The sequence below is a fragment of the Dicentrarchus labrax genome, unplaced genomic scaffold (genome assembly GCF_905237075.1).
Source record: "Dicentrarchus labrax unplaced genomic scaffold, dlabrax2021, whole genome shotgun sequence".
NCBI lineage: Eukaryota > Metazoa > Chordata > Actinopteri > Moronidae > Dicentrarchus > Dicentrarchus labrax.
This window is the reverse complement of record NW_026136719.1, coordinates 7,931,634-7,952,874: the sequence shown is the minus strand read 5'-3', so window position 1 is coordinate 7,952,874 and position 21,241 is coordinate 7,931,634. Positions and strand designations below refer to the sequence as shown.

Below are 21,241 nucleotides of genomic sequence, written 5' to 3'. Positions count from 1 at the left end.
CATGCTGTGGCATGCTCTATTGGCAAGTTAACTTGTATTTGGCACTGCTGAAGCATTTACTAGTTAAGGACAAATCAGTTCTAGCTGAACAATAAAATGAAAAGTTACTGAAAAGTGTTACAAGATCTAAACTAATTGTTATTTGAATCTGGCTGGGGTAAGTGAAGAAGCAGCACTCGCACCTCCATCATTACCATCACGGAGGTCCCCTTGAGCAAGGCCCATAACCCTAAACTTAATTAAGGCGTTCTTGCAAACAAGTCTTTCTGTACCTTTCTAATGGGTACATTTTTGTACCAGGACATAAAGGTACATTTTCTGTGACTAGGGGTATAGGACTGTGCGTTTAGAGGTAAAGAAAAGAAGGTACAAAAATGTACCATGTTCAAATGTACAGTGCTTGTACCCTGTTAGGGGTAGCGACAAAGCATTTCCATTCTTGTACCTTGATTTCTTGAGTAAAGGTTAGTGTAGATGCAGCAAGCATCAGTTATATCAGAACTGGAAAGTATTTCTTAATTGAAAGAAGACCAAAGAATGGCACTGAAGGCATTTCTTGATGTAAAGGTTTTCACACATTTCTCCTGACCTAGCCTTACCAAGAGTTTGACTCACTTATACGTTGATTTCTCAGATGTTTATTTCTTTCTTTCTATCTTTCTTTCTTTTCTTTCTATCTCTGTCGTTCTATCTACAAATATATCTTTATTTCTACCTATCTATCTCTTTCTATCTACTGTATCTCTTTCTTTCGATCTTACTGTCTATCTCTATAAACCTTTCTTGCTCTCCTATCAATCTGTCTATGTCTATTTCTATACTTCCTTGATACAGGCAGTAAAAATGTGACATGAGGTCTAATCCTTCACCGAAGCACACTGAACATGATGTGGAGGGACACATTCACTTCAAAGGGGTTTGTGCACTTGACAAACACCTGTGCCTTTTTTTTTTTTATGAGAATCTTTATCTTGTTTTTCCTCTTCCCAGGGTGCTTCCATGTCCCAAGACACCCATCTCTTTCATGTGTAACTTGATTCAAAACTTGCATCCTGGGGCCCCTCATAAAAAATTGTAAGGTTAAATAAACACAGAGCTATCTTTAAAACTCCAAATCACATAGGGTGCGCCATATTTTTCATTTGAGATTGTTAAGTCTGTTTTCTGTGACTCAGGCCATAAAATTAAATGCAAACACATTAATTTTATTTGTATCAGTTAAGTGGAGCTTTTGAGATACTTGCTGGTAATAGAATGAATCATATAAAGAGGCTGCAGAGTCACACGCTGGTGAGTGTTAACTTATAAATGCAAATATCTGAATCTCTAAATGTGCTGAGCTCTCAGAATTGCCAAAGCATTGGTCTATTATTTACTCAGAATAAATCATGTGAGCTGTCTTCCCTGCCCAGGAGAATCACAGTAGCATCTCTGCCTTGTTGTTCCTGATGGTTTAAATCCTGCGAGGGTGGGAGCGGCATTTCAATTTTTGTTATAAACAAAACAAAACACAGTGACATGGTATATAAGCATGGTGCAGTTTAACAGCTCAACCCTTTCCAAATATTCAGGTAATATATCACTATGAGTCATTGTCCTTGTGAGAATGATGACAAAACTGTTTAATTTCAGCAGTCTGTCCCAAGGATAGACATGTTAATATGTGTACAAGTGTTTTGACCCCATGTTCTGCTAGGTTTATAATTAATTTGTTATTTATGACTAACAGACAAACGTACAAGTTTGTACGAGTCCAATATTTAATCTTCTTCTAGCTCAGTTTTGGTCTGCATTGAATCCTGAGAAAAAAATATCTGTCTCTTTAGCAGCTAAATGCTCTGCTATGTTCACCAAGAAGGCGCTAACTTTGTTTTGTCTTTCTGGTCTGTTTTGGTGCTGTTTTGGCAGGTATTGTTCGTTGGGTTTATCATAGCTGGAAACAGATGCCTGCCTTGGCTGGAAACAACCCTATTGAGAGCAGTAAAGCTGTGTGCTGTAAAACAAAAACCATGAGCTGGAAGATTCCAAAATACTCTGTAGACCTGAGGGGAGCTGCAGAGTTGGTTCAAAATTGTCTGCAGGTTCATTAATATGACCAACACTTTAAACGTTACACAAAGAAATTTGATCTATTATTAATATTTAGAGTTATTGCACTTTAAATAGAGTAGCATCTGTTTCTGAACCCCCAGAAAAGCATACAACCCCTAAGTCATTGTTATTAATGTAAATGGAATTTACTCTCTCTTACATCTGACAGCAGACAAATTATGTTTAATCTCTGTGCTTTGTGTTTGCAAAATTCATTTTTTTTCCTGATTTAGAAACATTTTCTTCCTTCAATTAACAGGCTACAGTACATGCATTTTGTTCATCTCTGCTTTTTACTAGCAATTTTATTTGATGCAAAGAAGTTTTTCAAAAATTGATTTTTTGCTCCTTCATTTTCAAACAGTGTCAATATCTTTGAATTAAAACTGAAGCCACACCATCCAGTTCTGCATCTAAAGACATAATTCCAAAAGTATGGCTTAACAGCCTTTAAGGGTTTCTCATTATCCAACTTCAAATAGCCTACAATGTATATGACCTAATGTGTGAGCGCATCTTGAATTGGAAATATGGAGCTTATCGACATGCAGAGTTCAGAAATTATATTTTCTGATATGGATACAATTTTTTGAGACTGCTTAATGATCCAAGTCTTTATCGATACCACTATATATACTTTTCTACTATAGTATTAATTTGGTGGAAAGGCAAGACAACAATAAATTCTTAACAGAATCGGTATTACTTTTATTGCTTAATTGCAGTTAGCAAGCAATTCAGTTAAATTTAAAAACTTTATTAGACAGTCGATTTATGTTTGTGCGTCAGTGATTTGGTTTAAATGACATGACTCTTGTCTCTTGAGATTGGAACTGAAGCTTAATTAAACAAAGCCTGGGTGCAAAGAATCTGCATTGATGATTTTTAGTAATCGAGTTACTCGAATTGTTTCATCCCTACTAGCATTATAAGACCTGCTAGTCTCAATAGTAGTATTGTTAAGCTTGGACATTATTGATTATCTGGTTGAGAAAATTTGAAACCAGGTCCGAATAGAACCAGATCTCGATCGTCATCCCTAGGTAGATGAAAGAGAGTCAAAACTTTGATATGAGTTTAGAAGTTGTAGTAAGTAAGTATACTGATGTCTTCTTTTTACATTTCTTTTCATCCTTTTTCATTGCACAGTAGTTGCCAAATGCTTCATAAGGACAACAATTGTTACTGAGAAACACAGAATACAAAACATTGGTTTACTATTAGCAAAGAAAAGATCTGTTTTGTATGTACAGTCTGTGCCAATAACTCAATGTTCCATAAATCCTGTGAGAGAACAGCACAACTGCTCCACATTACATAAAAGCAGATAAAACATGTGACATGACAGCACAGGGTGATGGTAGATGTACAAAAGTGTCCAGACATCCTCAGCATACATCTGTATGTGCACTCGCAGCAGGAGCACATCAGCATCACAGACCTGCTACGTCTCCTTCCCCGTTTAAACAGATTGCCCTATTTGTGAAGTGTGTCTGATTGGCTGAAGCATGTGAGCTGAGGCAGACCAGTGACTGGCTGGCAGCCAAAACTTACTGACTGAAGTATATATTTTATTTCAATCATTTCAGTCAGGGTAATCTGATTTATTCAATACGGATAGTGAATGAAGTAGAACAGCATAGTAATACATTTGTTTTATTTAAAGCTGTTTCCTTATGCTCCCTGTGCACATAACTAATTGTATTGCAGAGTATATCACTGAAGCTGGGAGCGCACCACATTTCCCAAAACAACGCATTATCAAAGAAAACATTCATATGTGTAGAAACTCTGCTTTGATTTCCTATTTTTGATCACTGGATGAGGCCTGAGCCATTCTAATATTACATGGCATTTGACTACTATATGTCATCTCTTTGCAATTTCCTCATAGGACAGAAAAACTAATAAATGTCTTCAGGACTGGAGATGCACATAAGGAAGAGACGAATAGCGCATTAAAGATGAGGGTCATGTGACCGACACTGCTACCCAAAATGTCAGTGGATATACATCTTCCCTTGTTCTCATATCAAACATACACCTTGTCTTGTAAACAAATCTCCCCATGCACTTCCACAATCCTACCATCTCCAATCTAATAAATACTGTTAAAATAACTAGTTCTTTGTAATCCTCAATTGTTTTGCATATAAAATAAAAAAAAAACAGAAACTGCCCATCGTAGATCACAATGACATCTACCTCAGAATCATATATTAAATATAGCTGTATCAATATGTAGAAACCACTTACATGAAATTTAGACTCGCTTTAGATTATTTAGAACATGTATTCTAACTGATGTTATTTAAGACTAGTGTGATCCATTCCCTAGATCATTAATCGCCCCCAAAAATACTCAAGATGTTGATGGCATGCTGCTCCATTCAAAAAGCACTGTAGAATTAATTACATGGGGCCATTCACCTTGAAATCAGTCATTACAGAAAATCCTCCCAAATCCAGGGTATTATATTTTATCTGCATGAGGTTCAGGTTACTTGATGTTTCCATTAAATCCTGATGCAATAATGAAATGTAATAACAGAGCTGAAATACTGAAGTGTGAACATCCTTCATACAAATGATAATGTGCAGCAACAGCATAAATTTGACAAAGGGAAAAAAGGTGATGAAGTCATGCTCTTGAGGAAAAGATGTGCAACAGAAAAAATGACATCTGTAATGCCACGTGTCGCTCTCCTTCACTGGATTGTCTTAACCTTGAATTTGACGCAGGTGTCCTGAGCTATCAGATGTTTCCCCTGAGGACGTCAGTGTCTGGTTCAAAAAGGTTGCAAGACATTTTTTCAATGTTCTGGATAAAGAGCAAAAATAGCCACATATGTATAGCAGGCAGCAGTAGCTTCATCAGCAGTAGTAGCAACCTGAACAGCAAGCAGAGATCTGGTAAGTTTCCTTTCCAATTTAAATGGACTGCTGAATTTGCTAAGTGTTTGTGATTGGTGAAGTGAACAAACACACAGCTGAGTCAGGCCAGTGGCTGCCTGCCAGTGAGTTTCCTGACTTCACTAAGCCTGTGATACTTTTTTCTTAGTGATCTATACCCATTCATACAGTCATGTTTAAACACTGAAAATTCCACTATTGTCTAAAATACTGTAGACTTCAAAAGAAAGAAAAGAGAAAGTACTGTATATTATGAAGATACATCAAGAACAGGTGTTGTTAAATCAAGCTCTGCCATATGAGACTATGTGGTCTCAGAGAATAAAATATATTTTTTATGGATATTTATTTTGATGTAAAATTGTTCTTTCCAAATACTAGCACATTTGTTCTGGACTTAGACGACCTAAGTTCATTTTGCAGTCAGTGAAGATACAGGATCATGCGTATTACTGTAACAGCAACCACACAACCTTCTTTACAGTGTTGTTAACATGTAATTTCATGTCTTCTTAGTGGAGTAGTTTTCACCACACGGATTAAGAGCACAAAGCTGGATCCTCCACCTCACAAAACAAACAAAAGCCAAGCACAAGTTAAAGCAGCTTTCTAAAAACGGTTATCACACCAAATGAATTGTATTCCAATATACAATGCAAGCATTCCCAAAGCCAATTTTCACCAGATAAGAATGCAAATCGCACATAAAGGGAAGCTGCTGTTTACTCATACAAAATCTTAAAATGTATCATGTGCTACAAAAGCAGCTTGTGCTTAGAAAGTTCATCCAAGGCAAGCGAAAAAGATCTGGCCTAATCTCAGTTCTTGGACATGGCTTCAAAGACCTGATGTATGATTCAAAGATTTTATCACTAGCATTTTTTACACTCACTGACTCAATGCTCTGAGGAAATCTTAATTGAAAATATCTTTGAAGCATGAAGAGATGATTTCTAGACAACAATTAACTAAAAGTTCAAGGGTAAACATGTTAATTTAGGTTCAACATCTGATGTTTTGGGTGGGTGGAAGCCATGCCATGCTCAATGTATAAAATACAGTGAGAATGCAAAAAAAAAAAAAGTGAAACACTGACACATAATGTTTTGTATAGACAAAGTGTTTATCAGAAATTAGACTCCATAAACACAAGTATTGTTTGACTAAGCATATCTCACTGCCTTATCAATAGACAAATAGTAATAGAATAATGTTTGCAATTTCCTGTTCTGGTCGCAATTGTTCTGCAGCTTTAGTATCCATTTCATTCTGTCACTCTGCAGTAATTACAGTGTGATTACAGGTTCAGTCTGTAACCCTTCCCCTTTAAACATAAATAACTTTCCAGGATGAAAGTAGGGGCATGGACGAATGTTCCTCTCACTGATTTACTTCAACTTTTATAGCCTCCGAAGGGAATTGAAGACAGTGACCTCCAGTGATCCACCTGTGTGTCTAGTAGCTATTTACTCCCTTAAGACCTTGAAGTCTACTTGCCTTGATAAAAGTTCTGCAGAAGTAATCAGGCAGACAAAGAAGTACTGGACGAGAACACATCTCAGTATTAAAGAGAGTAAGATATTATTATCTATAAGCACAAAGCCAACCAGTCATGTTTTATCATCATTTAGATCATATCCTTTGCGGTTGCTAGGAAAATTTTGGCTCAATGTAGACTGACCAACAACTTCAATCAGGACCTCTTTATAGCCTTTGTACACTTTCCAGCTCCTGAAGTGTTATAATCAGACTTGGCTGCATAAATGTGCCATCATCATCTCACAGTTTGAATATGTGATGATGGCTTGGATAAGCTTAGCTGGTGAAATGTCAGGAATGTTCAGCTGCAGGATTTCTAGAAGGAAAGATCTGTAATTTCCAGCACCAATTTCCTGTGTCTCAATAGGAACTCAAAAATAACCTTAGTGTTGGATACTTCAGGGTCGATGAAAAGCTCTTCAACATCAAGAGCTTCCAAACACCAAATTGTTTTTGGGGAACTGTGATCAATTCAAAGCTTTAATCTATAATTATTTAGACCAATAGCATTATGGGTTCAAGACGGAAGAGAGTTGACCAGAAAAGCTAAAATCTTATAACCTCAAATTAAAGGTCCAGTGTGTAACATTTAGGAGAATCTAGGGACAAAATGGAATGGAATATAATGAGCATGTTTTCATTTGCATATATAATCACCTAATTATAGGAATTGTTATGTTTCTGTTACCTTAGACTGAGCAGTTCATATCTAGACGCTGCAGGACATCTTCCATGGAGTCTGCCATGTTGGACCGCCATGTTTCTACAGTAGCCCACGAGGGACAAACCAAATACTGGCTCTAGATAGAGCGCTTGTGTTATAGTTTCTCCTTCATGCTTGGAAGGGGAAGGTGAATTAAAGGAAGTCTGCAACTACACTGCTAGATGGCACTAAATCCTGCACCCTGGACCTTCAGTAATTCATGTAGTCAAATTCCTGTCGAAATCATAGTGTTAAGTTATTGTAACTATAGTAAAGTCACAGGTTGTGGTTGGCCAGATGAGTTATGAGAAGCAGCAATGTTAAGCGGCGAGTTAGCAGCTCACTGCTGAGGTGTCAGCTAATTATTAAACTTATTGCCTTAAGGTTTAAGAAAAGGTTCTTTCCATTTGTCCTTGTCCCTTCGTTTTTTTCGCATACACTTTTCAAGCTTCATTGGATTTTGTGTCAGCACTGTAAGCTGAACAGCTTTGGCTGCTTGAGGATGCATGACTGTTTTATTCGCATAATAGTGAACTTGGATATTTCAAACGGGGATAAACAATGTTCAGAGATCCTAGTGTACTTGATGCCCTAGAGAACCCCCTTTTCACACTAACATGTGTTGCACAAGCATTTGTCTGACCCTATACACCCGGTTGCCAGTTAATTAGGTACACCTAGCTAAAACTAATGCTGTCTAATACAACAGCAATAAATCTTACCTTCATGTTTTTATTGACTTTGTTTAAGAGAGCTGTTGAGTTGACTGTATGGTCATTTTAGAGGATATAGCTTGTGGTGATGTTTGTATTAATAAGTCAACCCTCATTGATATGAATGGGTGAACAAATAATACACACCAGTCAGTATAATGCAATACATCTCTAAAACAGTTTCAACAAAAACCTACCATGAAGGCAAGATTTATTTCGGGAGTGTAGTGTACATTCCCATAGAACATAGCAAACACTTTTGATCAGCACTTGGTTTAAAATTAAGGAGTGCTCAAATTGGACAGATAATTGGATTATTGGACATAATTCTCAGGCTTTCAAAAAAAAGTGATGAAAGTGGGAAACCAGACCGAGAACTGAATGCAAGTGAAGGCTAACCTCAGGACTGGTGCTCTCTATAATGGGTTATAGGTACAGAAGTAGATGCGTGCCGGATCAAGAGAGAAGGGGCAAAAAAATTAAGTAATTTAAGAACATGGCTTAGTGATTCAAGGACACAAATATTTTTTAGGGTACATATCACTAATTTGAAGGACTCACAGTTCACCCCGATACCTGCCAGGCTCCTTAGTTATGTCTTGTCTTCACCTGGAAATGCAAACTTGTTCCGTCATTCTAAAACCTTGGTAATTTCCTCAGTTGCACTGATCGAACAAGCTGCAGCTGCCCCAGGGGAAGTCTAGCCCAGGGTCTTTCCAAAGAAAAATATCCATCTTCACACCAAGGTGGCCATCTATCAATCTGTCTTACTAACCACATTGCTCTTTGTTGTCTCTATCTAAAGTTATTCCACATACTGTAGCCTGGATACAGGAAATGCTTGGAATCACCAACTGCATAACTATTGAGCCCACGATTACACAGCACCAGCTTCACTCACTAGGGCATGTCATCAGGACGCCTGCAGGACCCACTGCCTTGTAAGATCTTGCATGGCTAAATTAGAGCATGAGCATTGGTCAGCAGGAAGGCAAAAGCAGCAGTTCAAAGCTCAACTCCAGGATTCACTAAGGATGTGAACCTGGTGGACGTTGCTGACTGTAACAACTGGCAGCAGAGTTGAAGGAGAAGAAGTAGGTGACAGCAAAAATGACACAGATGAAATGTAATCAAACTGCTCTCACTACAACCTCAGTTGCTCAGATTGCTCTGTACAGCCATCAAAGGGCTCGCTGTTAAAGATGAGTTGTTCTGAGATTCACTGGACAGCCAGCAAGTTATGTGTCTTTGTGTGAGAGAGTGAATGAGACAGGAGTGGACAATTTCTAACCATTTTGTGAATCTTTCACCATGCAAAAGTCCTATCAAAGGTTTTCTAATTACAGTTCCTATCAATAATCTAAAGAATAAATAATTAATAATCTAAATAACCTAAATTTTAAGGATTAGACAAAATCTCCTCAATTATAAACTCAGTAGTATTTTGCAGTCAATTAATGATAATCACCGCATTTCTCAGTTGGATATCATAATTTGTATTTTATTGTATAACATTACCTACTCACAAGAGAACAACTGCAATATCTTATCACAAATTAAACCTATTCCATAAACAATTAAAAAAATAAGCTAGGAGCTATTAGCTGGAACTGAGAATGAATTATGGATGTGATGAAACAGAATGTACAAATTAAAAATTCTTACCTCTTCAGCATAGGCGTCACAAAGTTTGTGTCCGGAGAGTAGTTTATTTTTCAAGCTCTTGTTCTGAAAAAGAAAATAGAAAGAAATAGGTGATGCCATTGGTGTCTGCCCTGTGTTCTGGACTGCATGTTCTCTTAAAATTTTTGCTGCTTTAAAAACTGTATTATCGACTCAGTGGACCTCAGTTTCTCCGGCAAGGCATTTGGCTGTTGAGGAGCTCTGACAGCAAGTGCATGGTTGCCTCTCGATTTCAGACTAGACTGAGGAGCAGTCAGGAGTGCCCCGTCTGAGGATCTGAAAGTGCACTCAGGCTCATAGGCATCTAAAAGGTCAGAAATCTGGCTCAGGGACAGACCCCCACTGAACTTTAAACGTGATCAGTAAAGCCTTAAAATCACTGACTGGCAGCCAGTGGAGAAATGCCAAAGTAGGGGTCACAGGGTCTTGTTGTTCGGTGCCTGTTAAGATCCTCGCTGCAGTTTTATAAACAATCTTGAGGCCTAAGAGTAATTTTGTCTTGGAAAGCAGTACATTGTATTACATTCATTTACACAAGGTGTATTTAAAACATTTGAGGAAGTAAAATATGTTATTTTAAAGCAGAATGACACTTATTATTACCATGTTCCATGTATGACAAAGAATAATTTCTGAAGTAATAAAATCCCTTCTTTCTTTTGTAAATATCTTAATTTAAGAATAATGGCTGAACTCAAATTTCACCTATAGTGAAATAAAATTATTGTATCTGTAGTATAAAAGTACCTGTTTTCCAGAAGGTAAGGTCACAATTACAGATTGTAGGCTTGGTTTAAGAGGCCACGATAGAAGATTAGTGAATATGATCAAATATGTAAAAGTGTTAAAGGGAAGTCCGCAAATGACACAGGAAAGAGGGACCATTTAAAAACAGAAGAGAGCAGGACCTGAAGTTAAAAACATTTACGCATTTAGTGAGAAGAAATGTTCTTTTAATTGACCATGATCTCTTAGTAAGAACAGTCCTAAACAAGTTGGTGCTTAACACAAAGTACCCATCCAGATCTCAAGATGAGCCAATAAAACAGTGTGATCAGCCATGACAAAAGCTTCACTAAGGTCGAAAACAACTAAAATTGTACAGTCTCCAGCATCTGCAGGTCATTCGAGGCAGATAGTCTCTACTGTGATTTAAAACTAGATTGACCATTGCACTGTAATAACATTTCTGAGACAAATAAAACTACTTGGTAAAAAAAACGTATTATACAGTGAGCAGAACAAATTGCACCATGCAACATAATATAACAACAAAGATCCCTGTGATATGAGGGTTTCTGATGGTGTGCATGGTTGCCTTTATATGTGACATTTTGGGAGATAAAAGGAATAAAAAATATCTTCCAAAAAAATAAAACAGAAAAATACTAATGACAAATTCATCTCACAATAACACAGATTACACATACTGCAGTAAGTCTCAAGCTTGCTACTTTAGAATATATGATCTTAAAGATAAGATGTCGATGACGTCCACTTGGGACAACACAGTGAAGCATTGCTGCCGAAGATGATGCCGTTATATTTATATATGTATGTTCGATATTAATTACTAGTTCTATATTTTGCATATTTGAGCCTGTAGGCTTAAAAGCACTAATGTGTAGGATTTATTAGCATCTAGCGCTAAACACAGCTAACATCTGTATTTCGCTACCTGGGAATGAGAACGGGCTGTGAAGTGTGTATAGGAGAAACTATGATGGCCGCAAAAAATGCAAAAGCCCCTATCTACAGCCAGTGTTTGGTTCGACTGTTCTGAGCTACTGTACAAAACATGGCATGGGAACATGGCGGACTTCATGGAAGGTGACCCGCTGGGTCTGTAGATAAAATGATTAACACATACCTATGAACATTATATTCCATTTCTGCCAATATATTCTCATAAATGTTACACACTAGACCTTTAAGTAAATCAGGAGCTATTATAATAATTAAAGTACAATTTAAATAATGACGTTATGATGCTAGAGGACTCAGCGGTAAATGACTGTCAGCCATCAGTGATGGATGGCATCGTCCATTGGCCCAACCCTATTTGATGAAAGGACGTTTAAAGAGAATGGATTGCCCTCATTCTTTCAGAATCTGAGTGATTATTGAAAGAATGAGGAAATATTAAGTAAAGAGCTCACAGAGCCTTAAACTATGTTGAGGGCCAAAGGGAAACCAAAAGATGATCCCATAATATTAGGGAAATTACCACCACTGGTATGTGACTATGCTTGTAGCACTTCTGTTTTATCTAAAGAAACACATGTAATTAGATGCAACTTCATCATAGTAAGCAGTAGATATTCATTAACCCTTTCCATTGACTTAATAACACATTTAAAAATCTTAATGTGTTTATCAATGAGCTAATTACCTGAAGCCGAGAGTCTATTATTCAAACCCATCCAGCAAAACTTAAGTGGGACCAATGAATATTTATTCAACAGCTTTAATTCAAGAACACTACAGAAATCATGGCCCTGCAGAAGACATTGGCCCTCACTCTTTTATACAACACATGCAGTATGTTATGCTACAGAAAGAAGTTCATGCAACAGCATCTCCTTTTCCACACTTGCATTTGAAGGGATTACAGTGTATGGACTTAGACTGTGATCTAACAGACTTTGTAACAGCATGATGGTGGATGCCAGAAGGGTGGTCCTGAGCATCAACAACATGGTAGACTTGCTGGGCTTTACGAAGGCAGTAATCGCCTAACTGTACAATGAAAGGACCAGAAAACCTCACCACAATGTCTGCTATGTGGGAGGTAGCCCTGGGAAGAACCACATGGGAGATGATGAGTGGCTTGGGCTACAAACAGTTCATCGCTATTCCACAGTGTGACATCATCATGAAACAATTGTGGGGTGTCATGATCTATCATGTGCACTTTGTTTTAGAAAATGTTTTTATCCTTCCTAAAATTAGGAAAATCAATTTGACCTGTTGACTAAGATATGAGACAGCTAGAGCAGCAATTGAAGATTAACAATATAATCTTAATGTATTTTTGGATTGTGGAGGGTTTTTCAAAAACAAATCTACAATAAGCTGTTTTGCTGTTTTCATTATTCAAAACTAAAAGAAAAGTAGATCAAACAAACACAGATTGGGGAATACTTATAAGAGCTGACAGCTACCTCCATTTTGTATATTTTTTAACAGACTATTATTTATTGCACCACATTTCAGGCACTGTTGGGAAGTCTGTCTGTCTGTCTGTCTGTCTGTCTAAATGCCCTACAGAATCAGTCCCAGTCAGTGATTTTTTTGGCTCCAGTGCAAGTCAGACAAGTGTGTTTTTATCCCCATGTAGCACCCCTAGTAGCAGATATTTCTAAAAGTACAATCTTGCCATAAGCAATTATGGCTTATAGATGGCACATTAAATTAATTTAGGGGAAGATAACACATTTGGCTATTATGTTGCTGTGCTCCGATGATAGATTTGCTGATTGATGTTGGAGACAGCTCAATGTTATTAGGTGACGAGTTGGCTGTGAACCACAGGGACAGTTTGGATACGGAAGGAGAGGGAGAATGTGCATCCACCAGCTGGCCCTTGACATCTGCTTATAAATGAGGTGCCCACCTCCACAATTCTCACTCTGCGTGATGGCATATCCTGAAAGCATGGACAATTGAAAGCTCAATGACAATCATTCACTATACAGTTGCATCTGTATGAACTTAGAATGATGAATTTGGTTATGTCTTACTTTTTTCATGCTAGAGGCATGGCTGTAGGGATGGCAATGTTGGTCAGTCAGTCGGTTGTGTGCTTTGGACTGAAATATCTCAACAACTATCCAATGGATAACCATGAAACCATTCTGGGCAGACATTTAGGGTCCCCAGTGGATCAATCCTACTGACTTTGGTGATCCCAGGATTGTTCATCTTGTACAACCACGAATTTGACATTTGTGTTTTTAGTGCCATATTTTGACAGCTAGTGAATGTGACATAGACAATCCCAATTGCCGGTTAGAATATGACAGTGAATGTGGGAAACATTATTACTGCTAAACATAAGCATGTGAGCATGTCAGCATGCGTGACTTTAGCATTTACCTCAAAACAGCGCGTGCCTAAGTACAGCCTCACCGTGCTGCTAGCATGGCTGTAGACTCTTACGAAAGGGCCACACTGCCAACCTGTGCAGTGCAGCAGCTACCTGACTGAACTGCTGCAGCTCACATGCAACAGAGAGCGGTTCCGCTGCGATGCTGCTGCTGGCAGCCCTATCTCTCACAACAATGAGTTTGCCTTTGACAAATACAATTCAATAAAAGCCTTGTTAACAAATGAATGAGTACACAGAACTGTTAGTGAGCTTTTAATCTGAAAAGGATACAGTGTGTTGAATTAAAAAAATATATTTATAGTTTTTTAGGGATGTCCCGATCCAACTCAACAATCAGTATCGGTGCTGATCAAGACATTTTAATAACTGATCGGTATTGGCTATATTGAGGTTTATTGACCTGATCCAATCTTTCGTTTTATGTCAGCTTTCACACAGCTGTTTTTAATCACAAAGCTTTCATGCATGGTGCAGCCATAATCAACTTTCTACTCTGATCGACTCTGTGGGTGAAAAAACATTGAGGACCAGCTTCAATGCAGGCATTTTGTTTCTGCAATGCAGAGCTATTCAATTGTCAGGCATACACATTAGGTTGATTTTAATAACTTGTAGTGTGCCCTGTGCACTGTATTAATTATCTAAAAAAACGTAATACAAAAAGTATTGGATCGGGACTGTCTATTGGCAGATACTCAATATTACATTACTATTTTTTTTATGTCTGTGACATTTTCAGATATTGACATTGAAACTGTAGTAACATTGCTGGCATGATGTTGATATGATTATAAACAGGTCATCTTCACAGGGCTTTGCTGAGAAGCGTGCATGGCTTGCAGAAAAAAAAGAGAAAAATATAAACTCTCCAGTGAAGCATTGCTACAGACATGTGTGAGATGTGCTGCTGACATGGGCTGTGGGGCTGCTCTAACCTGTTAGAGAGAGGTTGGCAGCTTGTCACAGCCGTTAGTCTTGTTTCCACTTAATGAAATATATATGTATAAAAGTCAAATTGGCCAAATCATCACCAAACAGAGGTTGTACTTTGGAATTATTCATAATTATATGAATGAATCTAGTGTCATCATATGCTGGCTGGTTGTCCTAGTAATCTCTGACATCAAAACTGCAATGTGCCACTTAACTCTTACTAAAAAACATAGTGCCAGGGCATTATTAGCGGATTGGACCAATCTTCCATGCTCAAATGAAAGTGTGAACTTTTTACTACATTTGTTTCTTTATTACATAAATATTTGTTAAAAAAACGAAAGCTGAACCTTTGACACTGTTTACAGTACTATAATTTGGCAGGCAGCAACACACTACATGCAGTTCAAAAAGTGGCAGTTTCTCATATGCAGTGCATTCTAGCTTCTGTCTTTCCTTTGCAATTCATTCCTCACTCCCACACACACCTGTAGTGCACTTTGTACAGTGTACTGTATGCAACACATACAACACATACACAGAGGTAATGAGCTGGTATTGCAGTTATTTTGTGACTCAGTGAGGCAAAACTGGCCGAGTATCAATTCCTCACAGTTGCACCTCCTCTTGCCCCTGCAGAAGGACCACCATTTGAGGACATGCAGAACTGGCAGCTGTCATAAAGTGTGACGTAGTTTAGCCCCAGGACATACTCAGAGTGAAAATGAGATCCTCTGGAGCTTTTATGTCACAGCGCATTATGCAAAATGTGATACAATGAGCCGCATATGTCGTAATGTGTTACTCCCGCAGCGCTGTCAGTCGGCAAACCTGAAAGTAAAAGAAGATTTTTACATCTACATGTTGCTCATATTTTCCATTTAGAGAAGGGCAACAACACACACAAAAGACACAAAATACAAAATCTATCTATCAATCTGTCACAGGGCCTTCATCACTGATCTATGACTATTATGGAGTCACAATTTGACTGCCAATGATGGACCACTGGCCTCTTTTGGTTATGTGATTTTATATGCGCAATAACATTATGGTCTCTTTCGCATAAAGGTTGCAGGGTTGAAGATTAAGTAAAGGTAAAATATTTCAAAAAACAACAATATATATATATACACAGAAATATAGGCAATCACTAACCATCTAAAGGACTTCAGCACTGAAAAGTGTCCATCTGACTCAGAGTTATTTTCACACATTATAAAGTGCTGATATGTCGACACCCTCGAGTGTTGATATTTACCGTCCATCTAGGTCAACTTTCACACTTCCCGACACACATCAGTGTTGGATGCTTTTAGCCATAGCATGAAGTGTTAAACCAACTCTTCCGGTAAAAAATGTTTTAATTTAATCCCGATTATGTTGTTCCCACATTAACACCACAATTAACTCTGCCATATTGCATGTTTACTTCTTCAACAAATTTAGTTTCCACTGTTAAACTTGACCAACTTGCATGCAGCCCTGTCCCTTCTGCGACCACAAAGTTTAAATAAACCATCAAAAGTGCGATGCAGTTAGAGTTGACATTTTTATTTTCAACAAGTAGAGTCACACTAGCCATGGCGTGCACATTGCCAAACACCACTCAGGGGTGGTACAAACAAGGGACTGTTGTCACAACATATTTCAGCTTAAAAGGTCAATAAGCTTCACTGTAATGACAGAGAAAACAGAATGACAAGATGTTTCTGTTAAATCACTGCTTTAATAGCTTACTCAATTGTGAAAATACGACTTCATTATTCATGTCAATTAAAGGCCACAATGAACTGTGCCCAAACCCTAACAGAGGTCAGGGAAAATGATAGATAAAACATTCCAGAAATAAATAATATTTCAGTGAAATGTTGTCTTTGAAGGTCCAGTCTAGCTTGAACTTTTTCAAATAGTTAAGTATGTTTAGCAAGACACCAAATAAAGAGGTGCTTCCACTGGCAAAGTGCAACATGGATCATTCCAATACTCCTTGGTAGAGAAGGCAGTGAAAATAGTACACAGCATGTGACACGGTTACAGTAAGCTGTACCAAATGAACAAAAGATTGTTGAATTGATGCTGTGGGTGAGGGGCTTCATTGGAAACCCACTACCGTACCATTCACTTTGGCGTATATACATATGAACATTATGATAGTACATATGTACTGCTAGATGGGAGCTGAGAGAAGGATCCTAGGTCTGTTTTTCTCATTTGACATCTGATTTTACGTTGAAGTTGTTGATTTCATAACATAATTTAGCTATCAGAATTCACCAAGCATTCCCATGCCTATAAGCTCATACTACCTGTTCAGCCTCCCAGCAGCAATCTGAATTTTATCAGACCTTGAGAGTGCCACGTGATTTCTGGCTTTGGTGTGAGAAACAGCTTTGAACTATAAGTCTCGTATTGACTTTGTTGGGTTGCAGTGGTTGGAGTGATGTTCGATAATAATTTGGCATAGAAAAGTATCATTCTTGCCTTCTAGAATTCCCAACAGATGGTCGTTGAGAGACTCTAATGGTGAGCCACTGATGCCGACAAAGGGGAATAATAACATTATGGACTATTTAAAGTATTTTGATATTAAGCTTACAACAAAGGGCCTTTGTTATGAATTCTTATTCATGTGTCCCATGTGATTGTGGTTGGCTCCCACAACTGAATTTTCATAATTATGAACTTGAAAATTTTCAGTTGTCAAAGTAGTGAAATGAATTATGCACCAAAGCCTTTTAAACATCAGCTGTTGAAAGCATTATACTTTTTCCTATGTCAGAGTTCTGCACGTCATTTATTTAGATTAAAAGTCATTGGGTCAGCCATAGTAAAAGCTCCAACAACATGGACTGTAGCAGAACACAAAAGAAACTAATTGAAACTAGATAACCCCTCACTGCATAGTACAGAACCATAAAACTGTTTTTGAAAAATAATTTATAATTTAGAAAGTATCTGCTGCTTAACTTTCACAATCCATTTAAGGGGCATACAGAAGAGGGCTGTTGATCAAGCAGAAAATAATCAGAAACTTGTCGTTCAATGTCAGCAGCTTGGCTATAAAAATCCTAAAACTCAACAAATAACAAACATTAAATAATGCTCAGGGGACCTTCTTTTCCCCATGTCTATTAAAAATGCAGAATAGAAACCTTAGATGTTTTATCTCTTATTCAACTGATTTTTTCCCCTCAATCTCGGTCATCCTTAGAAGTTGAAAAATGCATTTACATTAATAAAATAAAAAACATATTCTAGGGTCTGTCTATTTGACAGCCTCTTTCATATATTAATGAGTAGATTCCACACATAACATAATCAATTATAATCTCTGTCAGCACAGTCCAAGAAAAAATAAGAAACTCACATTGCACGAAAATTGTGGCAGGGCTGCACAAGTTCTACATTTATGTAGCTGTCGAACACATCTAATATAAATTACTGGCATTAGAAAAGCAAACGTTCACTGTGGATAAGCTATTAAATATGACATACCCCCAGACATCTTACACGGCATTTGGCAGCTTGAGCCGAACACATCTTGGCAGTTTCTTAAGGACTCTTGAGGTCAAAGGGGGGATTATGCTTAAGTGAAAAGATTGCTTTCTCGTCACTGTTTCATTGTTCTGACACATAATCATATGCATACAGTATGCACACTGTGTAATGGCAACATGGTGGTCTAGTCATTGTAAGATTTCCTCCATATTTGTCAGCCCTGTCAATATATCTTTGAGCAAGATATTTAATGCCTTATGTTCTTATCTGATGAACACAACGGGAGGGAGTTAATGTGAACAAAATATGGCTGAATCAGAAAATTGCTGTAATTTGTTTTGCCATGATTCCATAATATCTGGCTAGAAACTGCCAAAACAATAAGGGAAAATCCTGAAGTGTAAGACATGGGTCAAGAAAGGTGTCAAATTTCCTGTTTGCAGATGACATTAATACTTTAAGTACCTTTTTCCAATAATACTTATGTCGTTTTAGGTGTTTATTTTCAGTTCTGTGCACCACTGTCCTGTTGCCATGCATTCAATTTTGATTTGATAGAAATATTGCCCACATCCTCATTTGACCTGACCACATCTGTTTCTTTATAGATATTGCCTCTCCCCATTCCTTATTAAAACCTGTTGAGTAGTTGTGTAAGATGCTTGACAAGGTTTTGGGCTATTCAATGAACTCTATTGATCCTCGCAGGGAAATTGGGACGGCCTGGCGTTTCAAAGTAGAGTTGCAACATTCCATGTGAAGTGGCCTGAATTACTATCAGCATAATAATGGAGCTGCAGCCGGTCTCCGCACTACCACCTGAACACTAATCGTTTCTGGTCATTTCATTCATTGTCATTCCTTGTTTTTGTTCAAGCTGAACAAAAAAAAGGCAGAACAATCTGATGAATGGGATGAAAATGATGACAGTGAAGCCTCTAATGTAGAGAGTGAATTATCTGAGAGTATAATTGAAGCACTGCAACTGTAAAATATGAAGAATGCCTCGACAAATTGATATTACTTCAAATTGAATTAATCAAACCTTGATATACACAATGGCTCCAAAACATTGCTCTCCACTCTGAAATTTAAGTGTTAAGCTGGAACAAAGAGCTGTCATGGTTTTAACTGATGATGTTCAGAGTCTGTTTCAGTCAGCCTCAATGACAAAATCTTGAATTTCTCTCATTAAAGTTGAATCAGAGTTGCAATAAGGAAAATTTAACAAAAAGATCAATGATATTAGACGAATCTGATGATAATGTTGATGATTACACCATGGTTAAGGTAAGGCAACTAAGACAACTTGGCTAAGTTTAGGGAAAGAATGACTGTAGTGGTAGAGTAGGTTACTGCTCCCAAAATCTATGTGTTTGGACAAAAGTGTCTACTAAAGATAGGTAATGGAAGAGTACTGACATCGTAAAAAAGTTAATTTGTTGGTCTAAGACACAGAACTATGGTCTGAACATTCAGTTCACCACTTAATGGCAAATGATGAATTTTGTAAACTGAATTGTTCAACATGTCATTTTGAGGGGGCCTGCCAACAGGCAATGGCAAATCAGTATCTGGAGCCGTTTAGGACATTTAAGGACAACAAAATGTACTGGATTGATCATTTATTTGGCCGTTTAAAACTGTGCTAAACAATCAAACTGTGGATGTGAGGACTGTTTAAGGTTAATAGTGTTAATATAATCTCTTTCGCTGATACCACAAGGAGCTATTCTGTTCAGTTTGTTACTTCATGAGAAACAGCGACCATCATTGATGAAGAAGAACAGCAACATCTCAGGGTGTTATGTGAGCGACTCTTTACAGTGGCCTCCAGTGTATTATACGGTGCATATTGTATACCGTAAGAGGGTACATTACATTATAAGTAGTGAATAACAGTCTAATGTACTAACAAGGATGTCACAGTACATCACATGGAAAGTAAGCTAATTCACTGCACTCAACAAGGAACTTGCTTGTTGTTGCCAAGAGATGTGACAATTTTTGTAGCTGTACTCATTATGTAAATGATACTGCATCTCATTGAAAAACTAAGGTGTTTGTTTATGGGTTACACAAAAAATATTTGCAAGGAGAAAAAAAAACAGAAGTCAACACCATTCACTTTATGGTGTCAGTTATAATTGTACATTAGGAATAGAATCTTATGAAGTTGTCAGTTATTTAATAGTTAATATCACTAATTTGAACACTGTACTTGTACTGCGCATTTGTACTTGTGCATCCACAGTGTTGCAAGCACATTGCTTAAGTAAAACAAAAATTTAAGAGCAGTTTTCAGTAAGCAAACAATACAAATATTGTGATATTTGGAGGCTTACCTCCTACTTGGAAAAAGTGTAGACATGAAAGCACTATTATCATTAAAAGTATTTCAGAGTAATACACAGTAGTAGTTTTGCTCATATTTCAAAGATTTTGCAATGCTGAGTTTATAGATTAGCTTACGCCTGCAATACATTCTGGCCACTTGGGGGCAGAAACAAGTTGTGAAGTCAATATTGACAAATCATTATGTTTTAAGTTTATATGGTGCATGGCACAAGCAGTCCGGGATTCTCTTTTAGCTGTTTTTTGGTCTCTACAATCTCCTGGGGTTGATATTTGATGTTTTAACTGCTAATAGTTCCACATTGTCCTCCAGCTAGTTGCTACAATAACACAGTCTGTCTTCTGTTGATTAGAGCTTTTTCACTGAAGACCAAAACAGTAAAGTTGGGGGCCAGACAGTTCAACAATGAGTTGAAACTTGCTCTGTAAAGCCAAGGGGAGCTGCAGATTCAGGTGATAATACTCTGTAAGTTAATCACTACGACAATCCCTTTCACAGTGTCACACCGTTTTCACATTGTGAGTTGGTGATTGTTGGAACAGTGGAAGGACTTACAAAGATGGTTTTGGTGAGTTTTATTTTGTTTCTGTCCAATGTCATGATGATCTGCAAGGCAAAATTACCGTTTTGCCAATGGAGTCTGGTGGTGAGTAAGAGCTGTCTCTGGTTAGACACAAAGAGTTAAACTCTTTAACAAA

General features: G+C 37.6%; 1 protein-coding gene across 2 annotated transcripts in view; it reads right to left on the bottom strand.

The window, feature by feature from the left end:
• The window catches only part of luzp2 (leucine zipper protein 2), a 145,280-nt gene that overhangs the window by 28,488 nt on the left and 95,551 nt on the right, over positions 1–21,241 (bottom strand). For both annotated transcript variants that reach the window (XM_051378945.1, XM_051378944.1), the window contains exon 6: positions 9,625–9,687. In XM_051378945.1, the coding sequence (XP_051234905.1) occupies positions 9,625–9,687 (63 nt within the window). The remainder of the gene's footprint in view (positions 1–9,624; positions 9,688–21,241) is intronic.